At 33.4% G+C, this 20323-nt stretch overlaps 1 protein-coding gene across 1 annotated transcript; it reads left to right on the plus strand.

Moving 5' to 3' along the window:
- Positions 1 to 3264: 3264 nt before the first annotated feature.
- On the plus strand, positions 3265 to 16952 carry LOC106127536 (homeobox protein aristaless). Its single transcript, XM_013325632.1, has 5 exons — positions 3265 to 3447; positions 12605 to 12835; positions 13351 to 13396; positions 15982 to 16187; positions 16302 to 16952. Exons 2-5 carry the CDS (start codon positions 12636 to 12638, stop codon positions 16651 to 16653), a joined length of 804 nt encoding a protein of 267 aa, XP_013181086.1. The 5' UTR covers positions 3265 to 3447; positions 12605 to 12635; the 3' UTR covers positions 16654 to 16952.
- Positions 16953 to 20323: the final 3371 nt, after the last annotated feature.

Raw genomic sequence — 20323 nt, forward strand, 5'->3', positions numbered from 1 at the left:
TATTAAAACGCGGCCGAATATCAATGCTTCAAAGAGTGTTTGTTCTTTTTGAGTGTCAGCGCTGCGGGCTGCGGCTGCGAGCTCCGAGCACGCCGAGACCAATCGATTCGTCGGCGAGCAGTTTGTTTACACCGAACGGATCATTCCAAAAAGATAAATCGTGAATTTAATCTTCCACCTGCCTTCAAACTATATCAAGAACCTCCAGCCGATCAATATAAGCTACGTGATCCATTACTTGTTTTGTATCTAACTAGAACGATGACGCGTGTTTTTAAGAAGCAATGGATTTGGTTCGTAGAAATTTTGTTCGAAAAGAATCGCTTATGAAGTGTCAGTGTTGGTCTGAAAAACACCATCATCACGAGCGGATCCCGGTCGAAAATGGCCGAGGTAATAGTGTTTGTTCGTTGATTTTGTCTGTTTTGAAGCGTAACTCGATTTGACTTTTTGTTCTGAAGATAACAAAGCCGAGTAAATTTCGTTAGTGCGTCACATCGAGTCGCTTCGTATCTGAGAGAGGTCTCGGTGACGATGAATTTTCTGTACAGAAGGATGCTACATCACGCCGTAAATAATCAATTCATGATGTCATTAATACAAATATTGAGTTACCGTTTCGTTTCGGATCTGAAGCGAACGTGATTTGTGTTTTCGAACTCCAAAGACGAATTTTATATTCGATCACAAAAGGACAGCGGCTTATTTATTGAGTTAAAGATTAAGTTAAATAAAAGTTCATTTTACTTTTTTGGTCTATTTTATTTTACTTCTTGCTAATATCTAATATTATAAATGCGAATTTTTGGATGTATGGATAGATGGATATTTGTTAAAAGGTATATCCATTATAGATGTATAGATCTCGATGAAATTTAGTATGGATTAAAGATGTGTACGATCCATGTGGGATACGTTTAATTTACATATTTACTTGATACTCCGCATCGGTTCAGCAGATTTTATTGAAATTCGGCACATATATAGAACATAGTCTGCTACTCAAGTCTATTAGATATTTTCAGAGAATTCTGCGCAGAAATCGCGCACAAAAGCTTTTATATAGATAAAGAGATGGTGTAAACCCTATACAAATAAATCTTACTAATACTATAAATGCGAATGCTTAGATGGATGGATGCATGTTGGTTTGAAAGTATCTCCAGAACGGCTTAACTGATCTCGCTGAAATTTAGCATAGATGTAGAACATTGTCTGGAAGATGCATATAGGCTACTTATTTTGTTTTTAATTCCGCGTGGACGGAATCGCGAGCGACAGCTAGTATCTAATATATTAAGGGCCACACGTTGAGCGGAAGCTGTTCAAACTGAGTGTCGATTTCAAAAGATAATTATAGTTATAGCAATAACTGCGAAAGCTGATAATGGACGGATGCGCGTAATTTTTTCCTAACCCGTCCGCTTCCGGTTGCAACACGAATGCATATTGAGAATAAAAAAACATAACATAAAACCTCACATTCCCCTAACTGAATTTACACGATCGGGGGCACTAACGACATAAAATAACAATTACGTTGACACAGATCTTATCTGTATAATTCGGTGCGCACAAAACTTGTGTGTCGGTAATAGCGGCGGTAGTTTTATTGTGTTATTTACACAAATAAAAACGTTTATTTCTACATTTTCCCAAAATTAAATATGGGCCAATTTTGATTGTGATTGTGAATTACATCGTTAGTAATAATTCGTGGTACAGAAGGCTCTGGTTGCGGAGCGTTTGTACCGACTAGGAATGTTTGTTTATTTATTTTATATCATAAGGTGGCAAACGAGCGAGCGGCCATCTGAAATCGCTGAAGTAGCGATGTGACCGTTGCCCATAGACATACGCAATTGCATATGCGTTGCCTACCTTTAATCGACGGAGGAGAGGGTGCACAGAAAGAAAATATCTTCCCTTTCCATGCATCCTCTCATACGGACAGTACACTTCCACTTTACATCCTTTCCTTATAAGAAAAATAGTGGAAAGGGAAAGAGGACTTTATTAGGCCTTCGGGACGCACACTCATCAGACGAAACGCGGAATTGCTTCCACTTCACGCCTGTCTTCTGTGTGGTCGTGGTATTTCACCGGGCGAGCCGGGCCAATTCGTGCGAAGATGTTAAAGCGGGCTCTACCACTGTTAAATGTGTATGTGTTATTATTTGTATAATTGGTGTAATTACTCGCGGGAGGAAATCCTTGTTATTTTGTAATCAGACGCGCGCACTAATGTGTCGGCCGGCGACGTTCGCTTATCTGTCCCGTAACAATCGTCGTGTTTCATTAAAAAACATTTATAATACGAATGAGGACGTTTTTGACGTCGTTATTCTGGGCAAATTGCATTCATTTGATTGTACGTAATAATCTATCGAGTTATTTAACGCCGTAATTGCGTGAACGGTGATATTTTTTTAGAATTTCACGCAATTTTGTCGTAATTATATTTGAATAATTTTTGGTATTCACGGAAACCCAGTTAGGCGAATTCGGCAGCACTGCAGTTAAAGCGTGATTAAGAAAATTATTTATAATATTTAACTAAAAGTACAGTGAAATAACTATTACAAAAAAACGTTCCTAAGTTAAATTTTACAAGTTATATGACGCCATTGCACAAAGAAGTTTTAGTAGTTATTTCTTTTTCGTCTTGCTTTTGAACTTAACGAGTACACTATAAAATATTTAATAATTGTGGTACCCAGACTGTTAGTCTATTATTTTTTTAGTTTCATTACCGAGCTAAAAATGTATTTAACAATATACGTAGATATGTATTTAGTTTCAATTCATCAATAAATCAACTTTAGTAAATAAGTATTTAATTTTAATCTCTAAAATGATAAAAATTGCACACAAATGCATTAATCGTTTGCGATCTCATTTAATTTAGCAATGTTATACAAATGATTTGTCGTGAGAGATGTGCACTTGTAGGTTGGAGCTGGAATCACCCATTTGCACGGCGCATACTTAATTACGCCAACAACGGCAGTGGGCCGCGGCTAGGCTTTTGACGCGGCAGACAAACGCATATATCGTGACTCCGACCAGTAAAGTCGGTTTGTTGATAAAGTCAATTAGCGGTATCGAAGTAGAGACCCGTATCGACTGATTGTGGCCCACCCTCGCGCCTGTCGTCGTATCACGGCCCCGCTATTGGCCCGGTGTGCCGCAGGGGAGTGGCTTTGGCCCGCTATGTTTTTTTATTATTCATTTCCCTGTCGTGCGTAGGCGACCGCGGACAGTCTTTATTCTCTATCAGTCGATTGAAGGCGTTAGTGTGTCATAGTTTATTAGTTGCTTGTGCTCGAGGCGTCACTTTGTATCATGTAAATAGCTGCGGCGTTTTACAGCTATTTATTGGTGTTAATATACGATCATAAAAAAAAAGTTTGACGCATAATTTGTGATCTGAGGAATTTGAGCCTGGTAAGTTTGCTATTAATATAAACTACAGTTATAAATATTTGATATATCAAATTAATTAAAAAAGATAATTATAAAACTTATTTAATTTATAATTAATATTTATTATGAAAATAAATAATTCTAAAATTAATCTTTAAGCAGGAAGTTTTTAATTTTAATATTTACATAAATAAAATTTAACTTATAATTTGACGTTTCAATTAAGAATCGAACATTAAATTATAATTAGACTTTTGTAATTTTAATAATTTTTCTACATAATTATTTTATTTGAAGGATTAATTTATTTTAATAGATTTTAATTGAATTAATTAAAAATATACCAAATCTCACGAAGTTTAATTGGCATTTAATTTAGCTATGTACTATTATGGTTCCAACATCTATGATTGAATAAGACCGGGTCGGGTGCACATAAATCAATGTAACAAGACCACTTGACGTCGCGTCATATTTTCCACATTCAAAAAAGGCATAACGTCTGATATTTTAAAAGCATTTGCATAATTAGGTGAATTTTATTGCTTTATTGAATTAGGGTCGATGTCAGCCTCAAAATTGAAAACAGCGGGGGCCCTTGTGTTGTTAATTTTGTTTATAGCTTGTATTATGGTCAGTTTTAAATGTAACTTATAAATATCTGGGAACTCTATAAAAGCTGTTAGGATTTGTTTGGCCAGACAATAGTACGTTTGTGGTTATTGATCTTGTTTTATGGCGTTTTTATTGATGCAGCATCCCGTGCGTTCTTTGTGGTCCATTGATTAACTTTATATCTACTCTTTTAGTTATTTCGATGTTAATTTATGGTTTATTATTAAGGTAAAACATTTATACAACTTATATTTCATTTACTTCTAGATTGTGTAAACGATGTTGTTCAAATTAGTTGCTCTTTTGGATTACCTCTTCCAGACTTCTTGTTAAGATTTTATGACATTTAAATAATTGTCTTTGGTCTATTCTACTTCAAAAGAAGTAGTTTTTAAATTAGTTCCATCTATAAATGTAGGTGTGAATGCCAAGAAAAATCTTATCTATTCCTTTACGCTATTGTATCATTGTATAGCGTCTTATGCAGTAACGTAATTATTAACCGAACTAGACCGAAATCTACACGTCCGGGGTCAATCTTCAGCATATACTAGTGTAGTTTTCAATTATCAAATATCATAAGTACATTAGAAATTCTTACGGTAAATGAAAACATCGTGATGCAACCTATCTACGCCGAAATTCAAAGATATGTGTGTAAAGTTAATCGACTCGCAATTGGCCAGTGGTTGACATTTTGATATACTATGTGCTAAAGACGACAATCCTGTCTGCCTAAACTACATACTAATGAACATATCGTAATCCTTGTTATTCTACTTGAAAATACTGAGACAGCTTTTACAAAGGTACATAGTGTTTTTGTACGGATATTTCGGCGTAGAAAACCTGTGAAGTCCGTCGGTAAAAAGAGTTTATATTGAAAAACATTTTGTATGAAAATGCGTCCACTTCAACGGATTGAGTAAAACATAATTATATAAACAAAAGAATATTACAAAAATTTCGTTTTCTTTTAAATCTAATTTAGTTTGTTTGATCTCTATCTGATAGCTTAAACAGATTGTTTAAATGTGCTTGGTAACGTCAAATCCACACCATCTCGATGGCTGGCAAACCACAACCGTGCGGTTTGCGCGAAACTTCCTGCGTCGTGGAATGTTCTGTCCTCGGCGGTATTTCCAAACCGCTAAGACTTAGGGTCTTTCAAGAAGCGAGCGAATCAGCTCAAAGGCCGGCAACGCATGGTTCCTCTGGTATTGCTGATGTCCATTGGCATCGTTGAACACCTCGGTGTTCCCGCTGCTCGTTTGTCCCCTTCTGTTATACAAAAATCTGTTACCGAAAAAAATAGTTTTAATTTCGAAATACCTAATTTTGCACCGTAACAGTAATCAGTTAAGACAATCACGATTAAATCTAACCTAATTTTCTTGCTTAATGAACGGAAACAAAAAAAAATCACCGCTAGGTATAAAAAAAACAAGATTTGATCGCTCGGTATTAACAGACTTTCTTATGACATAGCCTGGTAGCGCAGAGTAGCGTGTAATAAGAAATCAGAATGTTAATTAAGATCTAATTAACTTTAATACAATCGACAATGCTGCTTGCGTTCTGGACCCATCCGCAAGTCATCACAAGGGGTACGTTCCGACCAGACAACGTAGACCTCCGATGTATTCTTAAACTTCTAAATTGAGTATAAATTTTACGGTTAAAAAAAAGAATGATGGGTCATTGGAATTGGTAATTTTAATCAAATTGAGTTCGGCCAACCCTTTAGTAAAAAATTGGTCAGAATCACTCATTCCACGGGCTATTGTTATGTGAGAACTCAATTTAGTGCCTTGCTGATGTTACGTGAGATTGATTCTAAGCAATAAAGATATCCAGTTAAGTAATTTATAAGTTTATTTACAAACGTAAGACGTTTTCTAATAATTTTTAAATTGGATTCATTAAACATTCAACAGAGTTCTGGTTCGGTTTTATATTAGAAGCAGTATAGTTAAAAAATGTGTTAAGCTAAAATACACGGAGATTTTTAAAGGTTTAGGTTTAGTTTCAATTTAAAATATTTACGGAAAAACTAGTTGAGGCCCGCGACTTCGTCCACACGGGATTAAAAATTTATTAGTAGCCTATGTGTTAATTTCAACGAGATCTGTTGAGCCGTTTTGGAGATACCTTCAAATAAACATCCATCCATTCATTCATCTATCTAAATATTCGCAATTATAATATTAAGAAGATGAGGATGAATTAAGAAGAATACAAATTCAAATTTAACATCAAGTTTCTAAAGCCTTGATCTTTAACCTTTAATCCAGACGTATAGATTACCAAGATTTGGTGGAAAGAACAATAAAACGTAGTAACTATAAATACCAAGATGATATAGTCTTCAAAGTTTTTAATAAACAAAATTTAATTATGCAAACGGTCGTGAATTTAAAGCGGCTGTAATCCACTGCACTAATTTTTCAAACTTTGATAATTGTAAATTTAAATTCGTTACTAACAAAGGAATTAATTAACAAGTTAATTAAAGAGCCGTGTTTTTGTAATGTGTTCTGTAATTGAATAGACATTTTAATGTTTTTTTTAGATTCGCTCATGGTTACAGTAGCTTAGTACTGCCTTCTTAAATGGTTGAAGGAATTTGAACTTTATTTGTTACCATTAAGTGGAATGGGTGGTTGTTATCAGGTAGCAGACAGACATCAGTCAAGGGACGTTGGAGTCAGACGGTGGTGCGTGTTATCTGGAAGCCCGGGTGATATAATCCGATACATTAACACTTAAGCCCATACCTAATGGACAAAAACATCTAATCCCCGAATTCTGAGAATCGATGATTAACTGAATATTGCAGTTTGGAAGAATCATTAAATAAACAAAACAAATATATGTGCAATTGTCAAATTAAAATTGATAAATATTCATCTCGCGATCTTTGTCACCGGGATAGTTAGGTAATTTACCAACTGTGGGTTTCTAAGACTAAAATCTCTGTATGAAACATATCGTCATCCCTGTCATTATCTTTGACAAAACAGAGATAACAATATGTTTTAAAATAGGATTTTGGCCAGAAACCCACGGTTAGATGTTTAAAGTAAAAAGAACGATTTCTCAGTAGCTCGTTGTTTATTAATTCTTATATTTGAGGATTTAACAAATCTTGTGTGAAAAAGAGCGTCGGTGGCTCAGGTGTCAAGCACTTGACTTGCAATCTGCAGGTCGTAAGTTCGAATCCCGCCATGTACGAATGCGTTTTTCGATTTCCGATTTACATATGTATATTTATCTGACGTTCTTACGGTGAAGGAAAACATCGTGATGCAACCTGCACATATGTGAGAAGAAATTGAAAGATATGTGTGAAGTCAACCAACCCGCACTTGGCCAGCGTGGTTGACTATGGCCTAGTCACAGTAACTTAGGGTGGGCTCCGAGTCCCTCGGTGGGGACGTATAGTGAGCAGATGATGATGTGTGAATAAAAAAAAAATAAATGTCGCCAAAATAAGTGAATAAAGTAAGCCTGCTCTAAATTGCAATCATACATTTCCATTTGAAACATGTGTTAGTTTTCAATAGCACGATTTTAATGGAATGGAATGCAATAGAATTTTAAATGTGATTAAACTCGTGGATGTTAGATACCAGAGAGGAATACTAAAGCGTAGATTACCCATGTCTAATGGGGCGAGAGACAAAAAGTAAATCCGGCCAGGCGCCGGCCGTATCGCCATAAATCCTATTATTATTCTAATTCCTCACTGGCCCGTCACCCACCGGGCATCCGGTTTTATCTGGTGATTCTCCTGCTGACCGTACTTACTGCTCATTCTTACTAATTATTTGATAAAGAGTTTCTTTCTTTGTCTTATTGTTTTCTTTTGTTGTAGTTAAGTCTTAAGTATTAGTAGAAAAGATAAATCTCACGTTTTTAAATACAAGGAGAGTTAATCTAATTATAACAATACAGTTCATGCAGACAAGTGAAGTATAAAAAGATGCAAACATCAATTTAAAAATACACGCTTTCGTGGAATTAACACTTAAATTAACGAATAGATCGATAAACTAACATCTTTTCAAATAAACGAATAAATAAAGTATATGAAACTAACGAATTATAATTTCGCATTCATCGATTCGAGTCAACCAATTTTCTATTTGTAATCGATTCTTTGTAAAATGAAAGTTGATATTTTGCCGGAGACTGTGCAAACGGCAAAAAGTTGACAAGTACAGAGGCAAACGAACTCCGGTACCGCTAACTCGATTGTAAAAACTTTGTCAGCCAATACGGCGATTACTCGCTCTGCGGAATCGATCAATGGTTATTCTACTATCCACAACGAGACCGTTGAAGCGTTAAAATCAACTTCTTGATTGCTTTATTTAATTTAATCATTTTTTTTACTCACTACCAAATAGGAAAGCACCGTGCTGATATTATATTTGTTTTTTCTGTCAGTTATTACGTTCTTGATTTCACTGCATTTAGTACTAGCTGTCGTCCACGATACCGTCCGCGCGGAATTAAAAAACAAGTTAAATAGAAGGCTATGTGTTCTTCCAGACTACGTTCTACATCTATGTCAAATATCAGCGAGATCCATTCAGCTGTTCTGGAGATACCTTCTAACAAACATCCAACTAAACATTCGTATTTATAATATTAGTAAGATTTCATTTTTTAAATAACTTTAATCATCCTAAATTGTCAATTGTTATTTTAAAATTGAACATTTTTATACACTTGACTTAATCACTAAGGTCGTTAGATTAACAACATACGTACAACTACAATGTGTTAATAATTATACAAAAATATCGTTAAAACAAAAACCTTTCACAATAATTAACACAAAGACGATAACAAATATTTGTAAGAGCATCAAAAGTGAAATGACTCTCAATCTAACAATATTCTATAATCACTTAATTTTCCATAAAATTGACGAACATTTTTAACTTTAACTTTCTGAATCATTAGTTAATTGGAAAAGTTGTTCAATAGTTACAATAATCGTCAATCCTCGTTTACATCGAATGACTTAATTGCGTAAGTTTCTAGTTAAGCTTTCGACATGGTTTCTTAAAGGGTTGAATATAATTTCAAATCGATGTTCATTTCTTTTTGTAATTCAAAATGGCGATTACTAGTGCGTGTAGCAGATGTCCTGCAGGTGGCGCTGGCGTCACGCTCAATAGAATCAGATTATTACAGATTTGAAATTTACTCAATCTCAAATTGCTTCGACGTGCAACGATTTTTTCAACATCGTTAAATCTTACTCTACTCTATCACAAGAAATCACAAGAAATATTAGATTGTTAAAAAAACTATTATTAAGTTAAAAAAATAAATATATGTAATATACATATTTATTAAATCTTTGATATATTTATTAAAAAATTAAGCGCCTATAGCCTAACGGTTAGGGGTACGGATTTCCGATCATGAGGTCGGGGTATTGAATTCTGCCATTCGACAATCGTAAAACATGTCCTATCACAAGCAATCTTAGTTTGGAATGGTACAAGAAATATTAGTAAATTGACAAAAATCTACTAATATTTAAAAAAAATATAAAAAAAAACAAAAGCTTTGCATTCTAAACATGAGCTTAAAATGGGATTTAAAAAAGTACTTTCCACTTTCTTAACATTCTGAACTTTAAGCTTCAATAATATGTTCCAAGTCACTTCTTAAAGTTCACAAAGGATTAAAAATAACAAAAAAACATTTGACTTATTCTTGACTTATCAAATTAATAAGATAAAACACTTTAAGAGGGTTACAATGGGTGTTGCATTTCAAGGAAAATAAGTCATTGTACTTGATGACAAATCATGATATTACTATGTTGTAGTTATCCCAAGATTAGGATTAGTTCATGACAATTTCTTTAAAGATTTCAACGAGTTGCATTGACATTGTTAAATGCAGTCAGTCGAAAGGTGTACAAGAGACAAGTTGCTTTAATATTAACAATATTAAATGAATAAAGTGTTGCTGTGATATGTGAAATTTATTAAGCTTTCAATATATTACAGTGTAAAATAAATAAAAAGTGATATCATCAGCAATTGTAACAAATATTGGAGAATAAGTTAACAGAAATAAATTTAAATTAGGTAAGAATTTAAACATAATTTTAACATGACATTTTCAAAAGACTGTTACTACTTACTGGAAGCGTCTAAAGTTTTTTTAGAAGCTTTCTGTATTTTAAGTTTGTATTTTATTTCGAAATTCGAATTTATAAATAAATGCTTATAGAATTTTTTTATTAGCATTAAGTAAATATCATTGTATTTTGAAAATTTACTAAATGGTATTTTGTAAAAACATGAACCGTCAAATTAGCATTATAATGAATGTAATTACGATTAAAATTAATTAAATATTAATAAATGAACTTGGATATTTGACTACCGAAACTATTACTAGATAATTCGTAACAGACTCGTATAATTAAGGAAAATTAAATACGATAAAGTTTTTTTTTAGTTGGTAAAAGATTTTACAAAAATTGTTGCGCGAATATACGTTGTTTTTTTTTATAAAAATGAGAGTTGTAAATAAAAAAGTGAAGAGAATGTGATACATATATACGAGTATATATAATTGGAATCTCGGCATCGGCTCCAACGATTTTCATAAAATTTTGTATATAGGGGGTTTCGGGGGTGATAAATCGATCTAGCTAGGAATCATTTTTAGAAAATGTCATTTTATTCGTGTTTTATCGATAATCAACTTAAACATAAACTTAACTTTTTCAATCGGTAAGATCGAAAAATATTTTTCATATTTCATCATTTTATTAGTAATTCGTACTTAAATATAATTTCCAAAAAACACAATTTAAAAAAAAATCTGTCATCCAGGTACTTGTTATTTAAACTGCATTAAAACGTATAAAATGAAGTTAGCAGGAATTTGTTTCAATTATTATTCTCTGATGAGTTTAAAATTGATGGCAAGTTTTTTTAAATACGTACGAAATGCGTGTATTTCTTGCTACCAGTATAATTATGACTTTGTGTTATTTTTGTACTGTTTTTATGCGGCAATGATGCTTAATTTATTATTTTAATCCCACAAAATATATGAAGATTAACGCATAAAAATAAGAATATTCCGGATTTTTAAGTAAATTATTAAGCAAATAAAATATAGATTTATGATCATTTTATAATCGTTATTTTTCTTCTTACTAATATCATAAATGCGAATGTTTTTTAGAAAGTATCTCCAGAACGGCTGCATAGATCTCGATGACATTTGGCGTAAATATAGGACGTCTAAAAGATCACATAGGCTATTAATTAATTTGTTTTTAAATCCACGCTGCCGTCCCGGGCGACGGCCAGTATTTTAAAATTTTAAAAATAATAATAAATATTACAACCGAAATACTGAAACCTATTGCTATCCCTTTCATTTTTATGTAATATCATACAGATGAAAGAAGATAGAGAACAAGATGTTTTTTTCTTATATAAAAAAGTACAGTGAAAGCGTTGTTTTACTTCAAGATGATTGTAATAATGTTAAGTAGCAATATAAAATTAAAATTATAAGTGCTGAGCTAGAAAAAAATAAATAAATAGAGAAGCTACTTGAAATTCAAATAAGTGTAACGAGCAGTCGTGCGTAGCTCATACTGTTGTCAGTTTTTTGCAAATTACAAACACCTTTTGAGCAAACATTTTGCGAGCGTATTTTCTTGGCTTATAACTTTTTATTAAAAAAAAATGTTTACAGATGGTACTCTATTGACATGATGAAATTTAAAAGATATTGCGTATTGATTTGATAACAAATCTCGAACTTAAAAAAACAATAAAAAAAATCTAGGTACGCATAAAGCGGACTGACGTAAGAACGTTGGTATATTGTATTTCATACAAGAAAGACAAATAATTAAGCAAAACTGGAAACATGGATAATCCTGCCATGTAAGGTTTTGTCTATTTAGCGTTTACTGAATATTATAGAAGAATTATGTATGTTATTGTGCGTTATAATTTATTGCATTTCTTCGCTTGTACCATACAATGGATGAAAGCGGACGTGTGCATATTGCAATTTAGATGGGGAAATGCGATACAATGTTTAATTGTGCCTGACGGGACTTCGCGGGAAGGGGGAAAGGGCCCGTTTTGGGTCACCGATGATAATTATATTAATATCGTTTTTTATCAACAATGTTATGTCAGTTATTCATAACGTTGCATTCAGGTACTAAAATTAAAAACTTTAGAATCTGTAAGCAACATTTCAGCAACCCTAACATGGTTTAAATTCTTTCGAACCTCAATATACTTTGAGTCTTATTATTTATTAGCTGCCGCGTGCGACTCCGTCATTAAAAAATTAATAAATAGGCTATGTGTTCTCCCAGACTATGTTTTACCTCTATGTCAAATTTCTGCGAGATCCATGCCGCCGTTCTGGAAATACCTTCTAACAAACATCCATCCAAACATCGCATTTATAATATTAGTTAGATGTAAGTAATTTTATATACTTCTAAATAAAGTTTACTTAATAGCTTTTTTCTTTGTTACAGCTGTTTCAACTAAGCTTTTAAGAACACGAATATGGGTGTATCGGAGGCAGGTTGTTCTACCAGTTCTGAGTTGTCCATCATTGAGGCGGAGAGGCCGCCATCCGGCAGCGGCGAGGAGGAAGACATGCCGCGGAGGAAACAACGTCGCTATAGAACCACATTCACCAGTTACCAACTAGATGAGCTGGAGAAAGCTTTTGGTCGTACACATTATCCTGATGTATTCTCAAGGTATGTTAATTAAAATATGTCGAGATACAATAGTTCATCAACCTGCCGTTGTTACTCCCATGGGTATTGTAAGTTCTACTCCTCCTATTGTTATATCTGAATTAACCCCCTTCTTAAGCAAGTCCTCTTTCCTATATTCCATTCATACTTTCCTCGTAGAGATAGTTTTTTGCCAGAAATTACCACTGGTAATACGGTAATCCAGTTTTTGTAGGGATGTTTGAATGTGTTTATGAACTGAAAGTCAAGATTAAGAATGATTTAGGGGTACTGAGACATCTTTGTAAACAGACTAATGTTATAAATGCAAATGTTAAGTTGGATGGATGGATGGATGTTTGTTTGAAGGCATATCAAAACGACTGAATGGATCTTGATGAAATTTGGCATACATATAGAAAATAGTCTGTAAGAATTTAAAGGCTACTAATTATGTTTTTTTTTAATTCCGCACGGACGGAACAGCTTGCTTAGTAATAAAATTATAATAATAAAATTTGTTTTCATTGTTACAGGGAAGAACTTGCTTTGAAAATAGGACTAACGGAAGCTAGAATTCAGGTAAGAATTAAAGTTGAAATATTTGAGAATGGTCTATAAAAAATCGATCTATGGTCATTGTTCATGAATCTTCAATCACCCAATGTGAAATTCCTTTTGAGTAATATTTACGCAACGACCTTTATGATTCCCGTATACTTCATAATTACGAACAAAATCTTGTCCATTTCATTCCAATACTCTGAGTATAATAAGCGATAAAATGTTATAGCACAAAAAGCCGAACGGCTCGCGAAATAACGAAGTCGGACGTGAACATCGTACGTGAGCGAATTCGCGCATGTCTGAAAATGGCTTAATCAATGTACATAATTAAATTGTTAATGTCGAAAAAATAATTACGAAAAACGACATTTTTCTTTTTCCATTCATTTATATAGCTGTCAGTGCTTTGTGACGTTTGTCATTTTATTGGTTGAAATACATTATGCTTGCTACATTTAAAATGACATTTTCTAACTTCATTCCAAGTGATTAAATTCATATTGTGTTGTTAATTTAACTTGTTTTACTTATAAATTATTGAATTTACTCATTAGAGTTATATGTATTTAGTTCTTTAAATTATGATAAGCAAAAATGTTCAAATATAAAGAGATAATGTGCGATTATTACATTTTGAAAACATTACTCAATGGCATTGTTGTCGAAAATATTCAAATACAGCCATCGCCGATTTTATTCCTTCATTAAGCAAAATATAAGTAAGGTTAAATTGGTACATTAAAGAGAGAGAAAATTAACTGATTATTTCAATGTTAACGTACATTTTAACCACTGTACAATTATTCTGAACATAATTATAAATAAACAGGCTCAATAACGATCAATTACAACATAATAAAAGGCCACAATTATGGAGACTATTCGAGCTTTAAAACACTTGATATTTCTGTCACGTAGCGGCCAGCGCTTGTCGCAATGTCATCAAGCCATAAAATCGGCAATGTTAAGGTGCATTTCCATTAACAAAAACATTATATTCCATTTAAATAATTATGTATGCTTCATAAATAAAATTTTATTCAAAATTACATAAAATAACATACTTTGAGGCCACATTTTATTTCGTTTACGATCAATTTTTTATGATACAAATAAGTAAATGTTATTTAAACGATTATTGGGTTATTTTGTAGTCATATTTATTAATAAACGCTTTTTCTTTATTTTATATATTTTTATAACAGTGTTGTAATTGGGTTTTTATATCATCTTGTTATTTTTTTTGTGACTGAATAGCACTGTTTGCCTTAAAGAGGCATTTACAGCGTCACCGGGCTTGTGGTGGCCGAGCGCAGATGGCGCTTAGCCTGAACCTCGTTTAATAGTAAATCATCTTGTTAATAGAATCGGTGATACAAGGCGTTTAATATAAAAGACAAAGTACGATGATAATTTATGTTGCTTAGTTTTATTTTATAAGTATTCCAGTAAGTCTTAGTGACTCGTAAGCATTCCATATTAGTTCAGTGCAAAATTCTGCGTCTTGTTCACACGATATGCAATTAGCAATGCAATTTAATCATAGAAATGTGTGTGTAATCCACTGTGTCATTGGCAATTTTGAAACGAATTAATCACGTTTAAAAATATCAAATAAGGCATCCTGTGTGAATATGAAATTTAATTTAATTGTTTTACTCAATAAAATACAGCTAGACACTGACAATTAAAACTGTGTTTTAACCCTTTGAAAGCCGCTGATAGATATTACGGACATAAATGTGGTTATGTGTTTCAATTTACTAAGCTGCTTTCAGTTTAATCACTTCATTACTTATTAGTCAAAAGCGAATTTGGCAAACCTACGCATTATAATGTTTTCAATAGCCATGATATGTCAAAAATCCGCAAAGGCCGCTGACGTGTGTTTAAACTAAAATGTAATGGAAATACTCACTGAGTTTTTAAGTAATTCAACTTTATAAACTTTTTAAATATGCAACCAATTTTGTACGAATCGAGTTAGTAAGTTCAAAATTCATAGTCGAGTTTTTATCTAGATTCTTTTAAATGTTTTAAAAATTAAAATTGCGCAATAATATTGTTAGAATAGTTAGAAGTTCGTAATAAAATGTAACTACATTGTTTTTACAACTTGACACATAACAATGTAATTAGTTAACAATTTATATAATTTTATTAGTCGTTAGTCGATGTTAGAAGACACGACATCGTAAATATATTCACTAGAATTAAGTTGTAACATGGCATCATTAAAATATTACGACAGAGATGCATGATTCCTTAACATTTTATATTCAATTGTTGCAATAATTGTAACCAATTTGTTAGAAATATTTAAAAATTCAAATAAACTTGTATCCAATTTAACTTTTAGATACGCGTAAGTTAAAACGTGACACAATCTAATTCTAGATGTCTGTCGAAATTAGTATTTAAGTTTAACGAAATTAGTAATTAAATATTTTTCTAACAAAAAAAAAGATAAATGCTATGACATCAAAACTAATCATTTTCGTCTTATATCTTTAGACTTAATACAACTAGCAATATATTTTATTATTCTATAAGAAAGAACTACTATCCAAATTTGTTTACATTATATCTTTTGTCAATAGGTGTGGTTCCAAAACCGTCGCGCAAAGTGGCGTAAACAGGAGAAGGTGGGTCCTCACGCGCACCCGTACGGTGGCTACCTAACCGGAGCGCACGCGCAGCCGCTGCCTACATCTGCAACACTCCCGCAGCCGCACTCGGCACATCCTTTGGCACACCTCGGTTTCGGGTTGAGGAAACCATTTGATAGCGCACTTGCCTCTTTCAGGTGAGAAAGGAATCTCATTAAGCCTTTAATACCTCAAAAAGTTAAATGATTACTCTTTGTGTCCGTTAGCTGCTGATAAATATTTATAACAGTTTTTGTCTTTTTATTAAACAGGTACGCAAGCAATCCTCTATTCAGCGCGCAGTACCTCCCGCCGCTGTCACGTCCGCCGCTCTTCGGTGCTCCGCTGTACGCTACCTCGCCCGCTCACTTTCACTCGCTCTTCGCTAACCTAACCGTACCCGAACCGCGTCTCTCGCCCGAACACTCCCGACTATCTCCGGAGGTAACCCGCTCTCCCGCGCCTTCCATATCTCCTCCGATATCGCCGGGAAGTGAAACATTGCCTCCACACGCGGCAATGGATGACGTGCGAAGTTCAAGTATCGCTGCATTAAGGCTCGCAGCAAGGGAACACGAGATAAGATTGGAACTACTGAGGCAGAGAGCCGATCTGATTTGTTGAACAGCTACCGTAATCTTGTATTGAATTGATTACGTAAAGGCTCGATCACTAATGTAGTTTTTGTTAAAACCTCTGCAGTACAGATTTATCAAAGTTTTAGGTTTCTCGCTTATCAATGTTCGACTGTAGATTATTGTAAACTCATGCCTTTAAATACTTTGTTTTCTAATTGTAAATACTACTGTTATAGAGTCTTTGGTAATTAAATGTATATGTAATCAGATGTAGGTCCGTATGTTTGTACATTTATAACTATGCAGTATTTTTGTTTTATATTATTTGTTATTAAGGAAATAGACTAATAAGTAAACATAAAGTTCTGTTAAATATTTATGTTAGTGAATTAAAAATGTATATTCCGTCCAGTGTAGTTAAATATTAATTGATTTAAATAAAAATTATTTTTTATATTCCATGTTGTTTTCTGTATTTAATCCATCCTTCAATTAGTGACATTAAAAAAAATTGGAAGAATAATTTAATTTATTAAAAAACAAAACGTACTCGTAAAAGTTTAACCTTGGGATTCTGATACCAAATACGTGTTTAAAACATATTGCTATCATTGTCAAAGGAAATGACAAGGATGATGATATGTTCGGTACAGAGATTTCGGTCTCGGAAACCAACTATAAATCTCCCTCAACTTTATTTATAAGGAGACCTCGCAATGTTGTATGCATTTTATTATCAATGTATATGCAATTACATTCCAATCCATCCTCTGTATTTATCCTAATTGGTTAATTAACAATCGGCAACGTAAATCATTAAGTGTAGATATGCAGATGCAATCATGGGTCATTAAGGGTCGCACTCAGAGTCAGGTGTTTGGGTCCTTTGAGGTCATGTAATTGCGACACGTACGACTTGCCTGAACCCTTCACAAGGCCTCGAGTTATTTAATTGGTGAAGATTTGATGTGATTTGTTTGGTGAATTTACTGTAATATAGTAACCAGAATTGGCTAAGTTTACAATTAGTTGAAGTAAAATTATCTTTTATAATTATAAAGATTTTAGGGCCTGTATCCAGCAGTGGCTAGATAAAGATGATGATGAAAAATTTTTTCTTTCTATATTTATCTAATAATTATTGTCTTCTAGTGTTGGGAAGAAAATACGGTACTGTGTCGCTGTATCGGCGCAACACTAGCTTTATTAAAATGTCAACTTCTATGTCCCCTGACTAATCAATCGGACATTCGACTTGGTAACGAAAGCGCGCCATTCGCGCCAAAGGATTCCGACTAATAATGTCTAAAACTATCCAACTATTAATTATTGCTCCTTGTCAGATATACGTCCCCACCGTGGGTTTCGGAGCCTACCCAAGTTAGAATGACTAGGCCGTAGTCAACTGGCCCAGTGTGGGTTAGTTGACTTCATACATATTTGGATTTCTTCGCCTATATTTAAGTAAGAATGGCGGATGGACATATGAAATTCGAAAATTAAAAAACACATTGGTTGGCGGGGATTGAACCTGGACGTGCAGATTTTCATCCGAATCTGTTGGGCGATTAACAACTGCGTCAACAATGCTCTCTGTAGCGTGTATTAGGTATGAAACGATCACCTACTTTTTAATAGAAAATGCTATCCTGTTATTTCTTTACATATTTTTGTTATATATTTTACTCGGTTCAATTTTATTTCATTAAAGCAATTTACGTAATAATCAAATTTTTATAAACGTCGTATTTCTCTTAAGAATTATTTTTAATAAACATCAAATTTTTATTAGTATTTATTTGACAAACAATTACACGCGTTCTTTGTGACAATAATGGCGCTTATCGTAAGATTTTATGAGCCGCGCCGTACTGGACAATGGTTAGTGATGAGCGAATAATTTATCGATATCATTTTAATTTTTAAATGCTTATATAGTAGGTCGCGATCCTATTGTCGTGGATGATTCCTTCGTTGGTCGCACGTCTGATGTTCAAGAGTAGGGTGAAACAGCACATACTACACTAACGTAAATCATCCTTTGCCCATATCATCAGTTAAGCACAATAGGGATGGTATTCAAGCGCAGGTTTATCTATATAAAAAAAACTAAACCGCTATTTCACACGGTCATCGCTTCAAAGAGTTTCATAGTTTATTTGTGATTATTATTGTTAGCAGAAGACAGTGTTTTAGTTGAGTAACAATTAAGGGAGTTAGTCTATGTCTGCCGATTGTTAATTATAAAAACAATAGTTTATCGATAACTTGTCACATCACTACATCAACATGTTACATCATTTTAATGCGCGTATCCTGGCGCAGGCGCAGGGCGCAGCGGCACCGTCGTTTTCAACCTAACTCTTACACCGATCTTTAGGTAGAGCATTTTATTGCGCATCGTAAATTATGAACATGAATAAAGACGTTCCGTGTACGTTCCATGACGTTCAGACATTTCCATTTTAATAATTTTAATATACGCCATTTTAGTGGCTCAGTGTTATTATAGGTTTAACGCTGAATCAATTTACTATGACATTCGCGGTGTATCATTGTTATGGAAAATAGCCGCGGTTAATTCTAAATTATCAGCCTTAAGTGGACTCAGTCAGTTCAGTCATAATGTTGCAAGCCAGTGTACAAGAATGTTCATCTTCTACCCATTTCAGCGAAATGTCATCTGACGTTTAGAATGTCAAATTAAATTATGACGGCTCACTAGCGCCACCCCAGTCAAAGTAAATAAAAATTGCTATACGTTCAACATTTTCTATACCTAAGTTGGTTTTATATCCGTGTTTGACTATAGATTGAAAATGTATAGCTTTAATATCTGTTGTGCGGTGTTCGATCGTTAGTGGGCAGCGAATTTAATTCTGTGACTGTACCAGCTAAAATGTCCCCTATGAACATACGAGAATGCACACGAACAAATAATGTGCATGCAATTAAATTACAATTAAATAACAATTACCGTTGACTGTTTTTTACAGAACAGTTTTTCTAAGAACAGAAAACAAAATGCATTATAATTTAAACTCGTCAAATTAAACCTCTTTGCGTTTTAATACAATATTACTGGCAGTAATTTTACTTTGTTCTGCGAAGTGTCGCTGGCACATTGTAAATTGTGACAACTTATTTTTAAAAGAAAACAAAATTGGCGATTACTTTCAGATGGATGGGTGCTTATGTGAATGTATCACCAGAACGGCTCAACGGATCTTGTTGAAATTTGACATAGATGTAGTCGGACATAGTCGGGAAAAACACATAGGCTACTTCTTATTTTTTTTTTAATCCGCGCGGACGGTGTCGTGGACGACAGCTAGTAGTACATTGATTTTTATGGATACATAAATATTTCTTGCGACTATCTGTAACTATATTTAAAAAAATAACAAACGTTCCTTTACGCATCAAAACACTAACTATTAACAAAGAACACACTAATGTCATAAATGTCGTTGTGACAATAAATATTGAAAACTATTATAATACTCCGTTAATTTTATTATTGACATAAATTCTACAAATGTCATTGAGGCGCGTCAATATTTTGTTATTCTATACATTGCGTAACATAAATGTACAACATAAATATATTTGTCATAAAATGTACGACATATATAGTATGATTAAAATGTACCGTAATTAAATCATACTGTATGTCACTTGACACTAAATGTCATTGCTTGATTGATTTAATAGCT

This window comes from Papilio xuthus, unplaced genomic scaffold (genome assembly GCF_000836235.2).
Source record: "Papilio xuthus unplaced genomic scaffold, Pxut_1.1 DF824655.1, whole genome shotgun sequence".
NCBI classification, from domain to species: domain Eukaryota; kingdom Metazoa; phylum Arthropoda; class Insecta; order Lepidoptera; family Papilionidae; genus Papilio; species Papilio xuthus.

Bases quoted from the DNA above. Each gene is read 5' to 3' on its own strand.
- LOC106127536 (XM_013325632.1), top strand. From the start codon at position 12,636: ATGGGTGTATCGGAGGCAGGTTGTTCTACCAGTTCTGAGTTGTCCATC. The intron at 13,397-15,981 runs GTAAGAATTAAA...TTTTGTCAATAG, and splicing joins TAACGGAAGCTAGAATTCAG to GTGTGGTTCCAAAACCGTCG. The intron at 16,188-16,301 runs GTGAGAAAGGAA...TTTATTAAACAG, and splicing joins AGCGCACTTGCCTCTTTCAG to GTACGCAAGCAATCCTCTAT.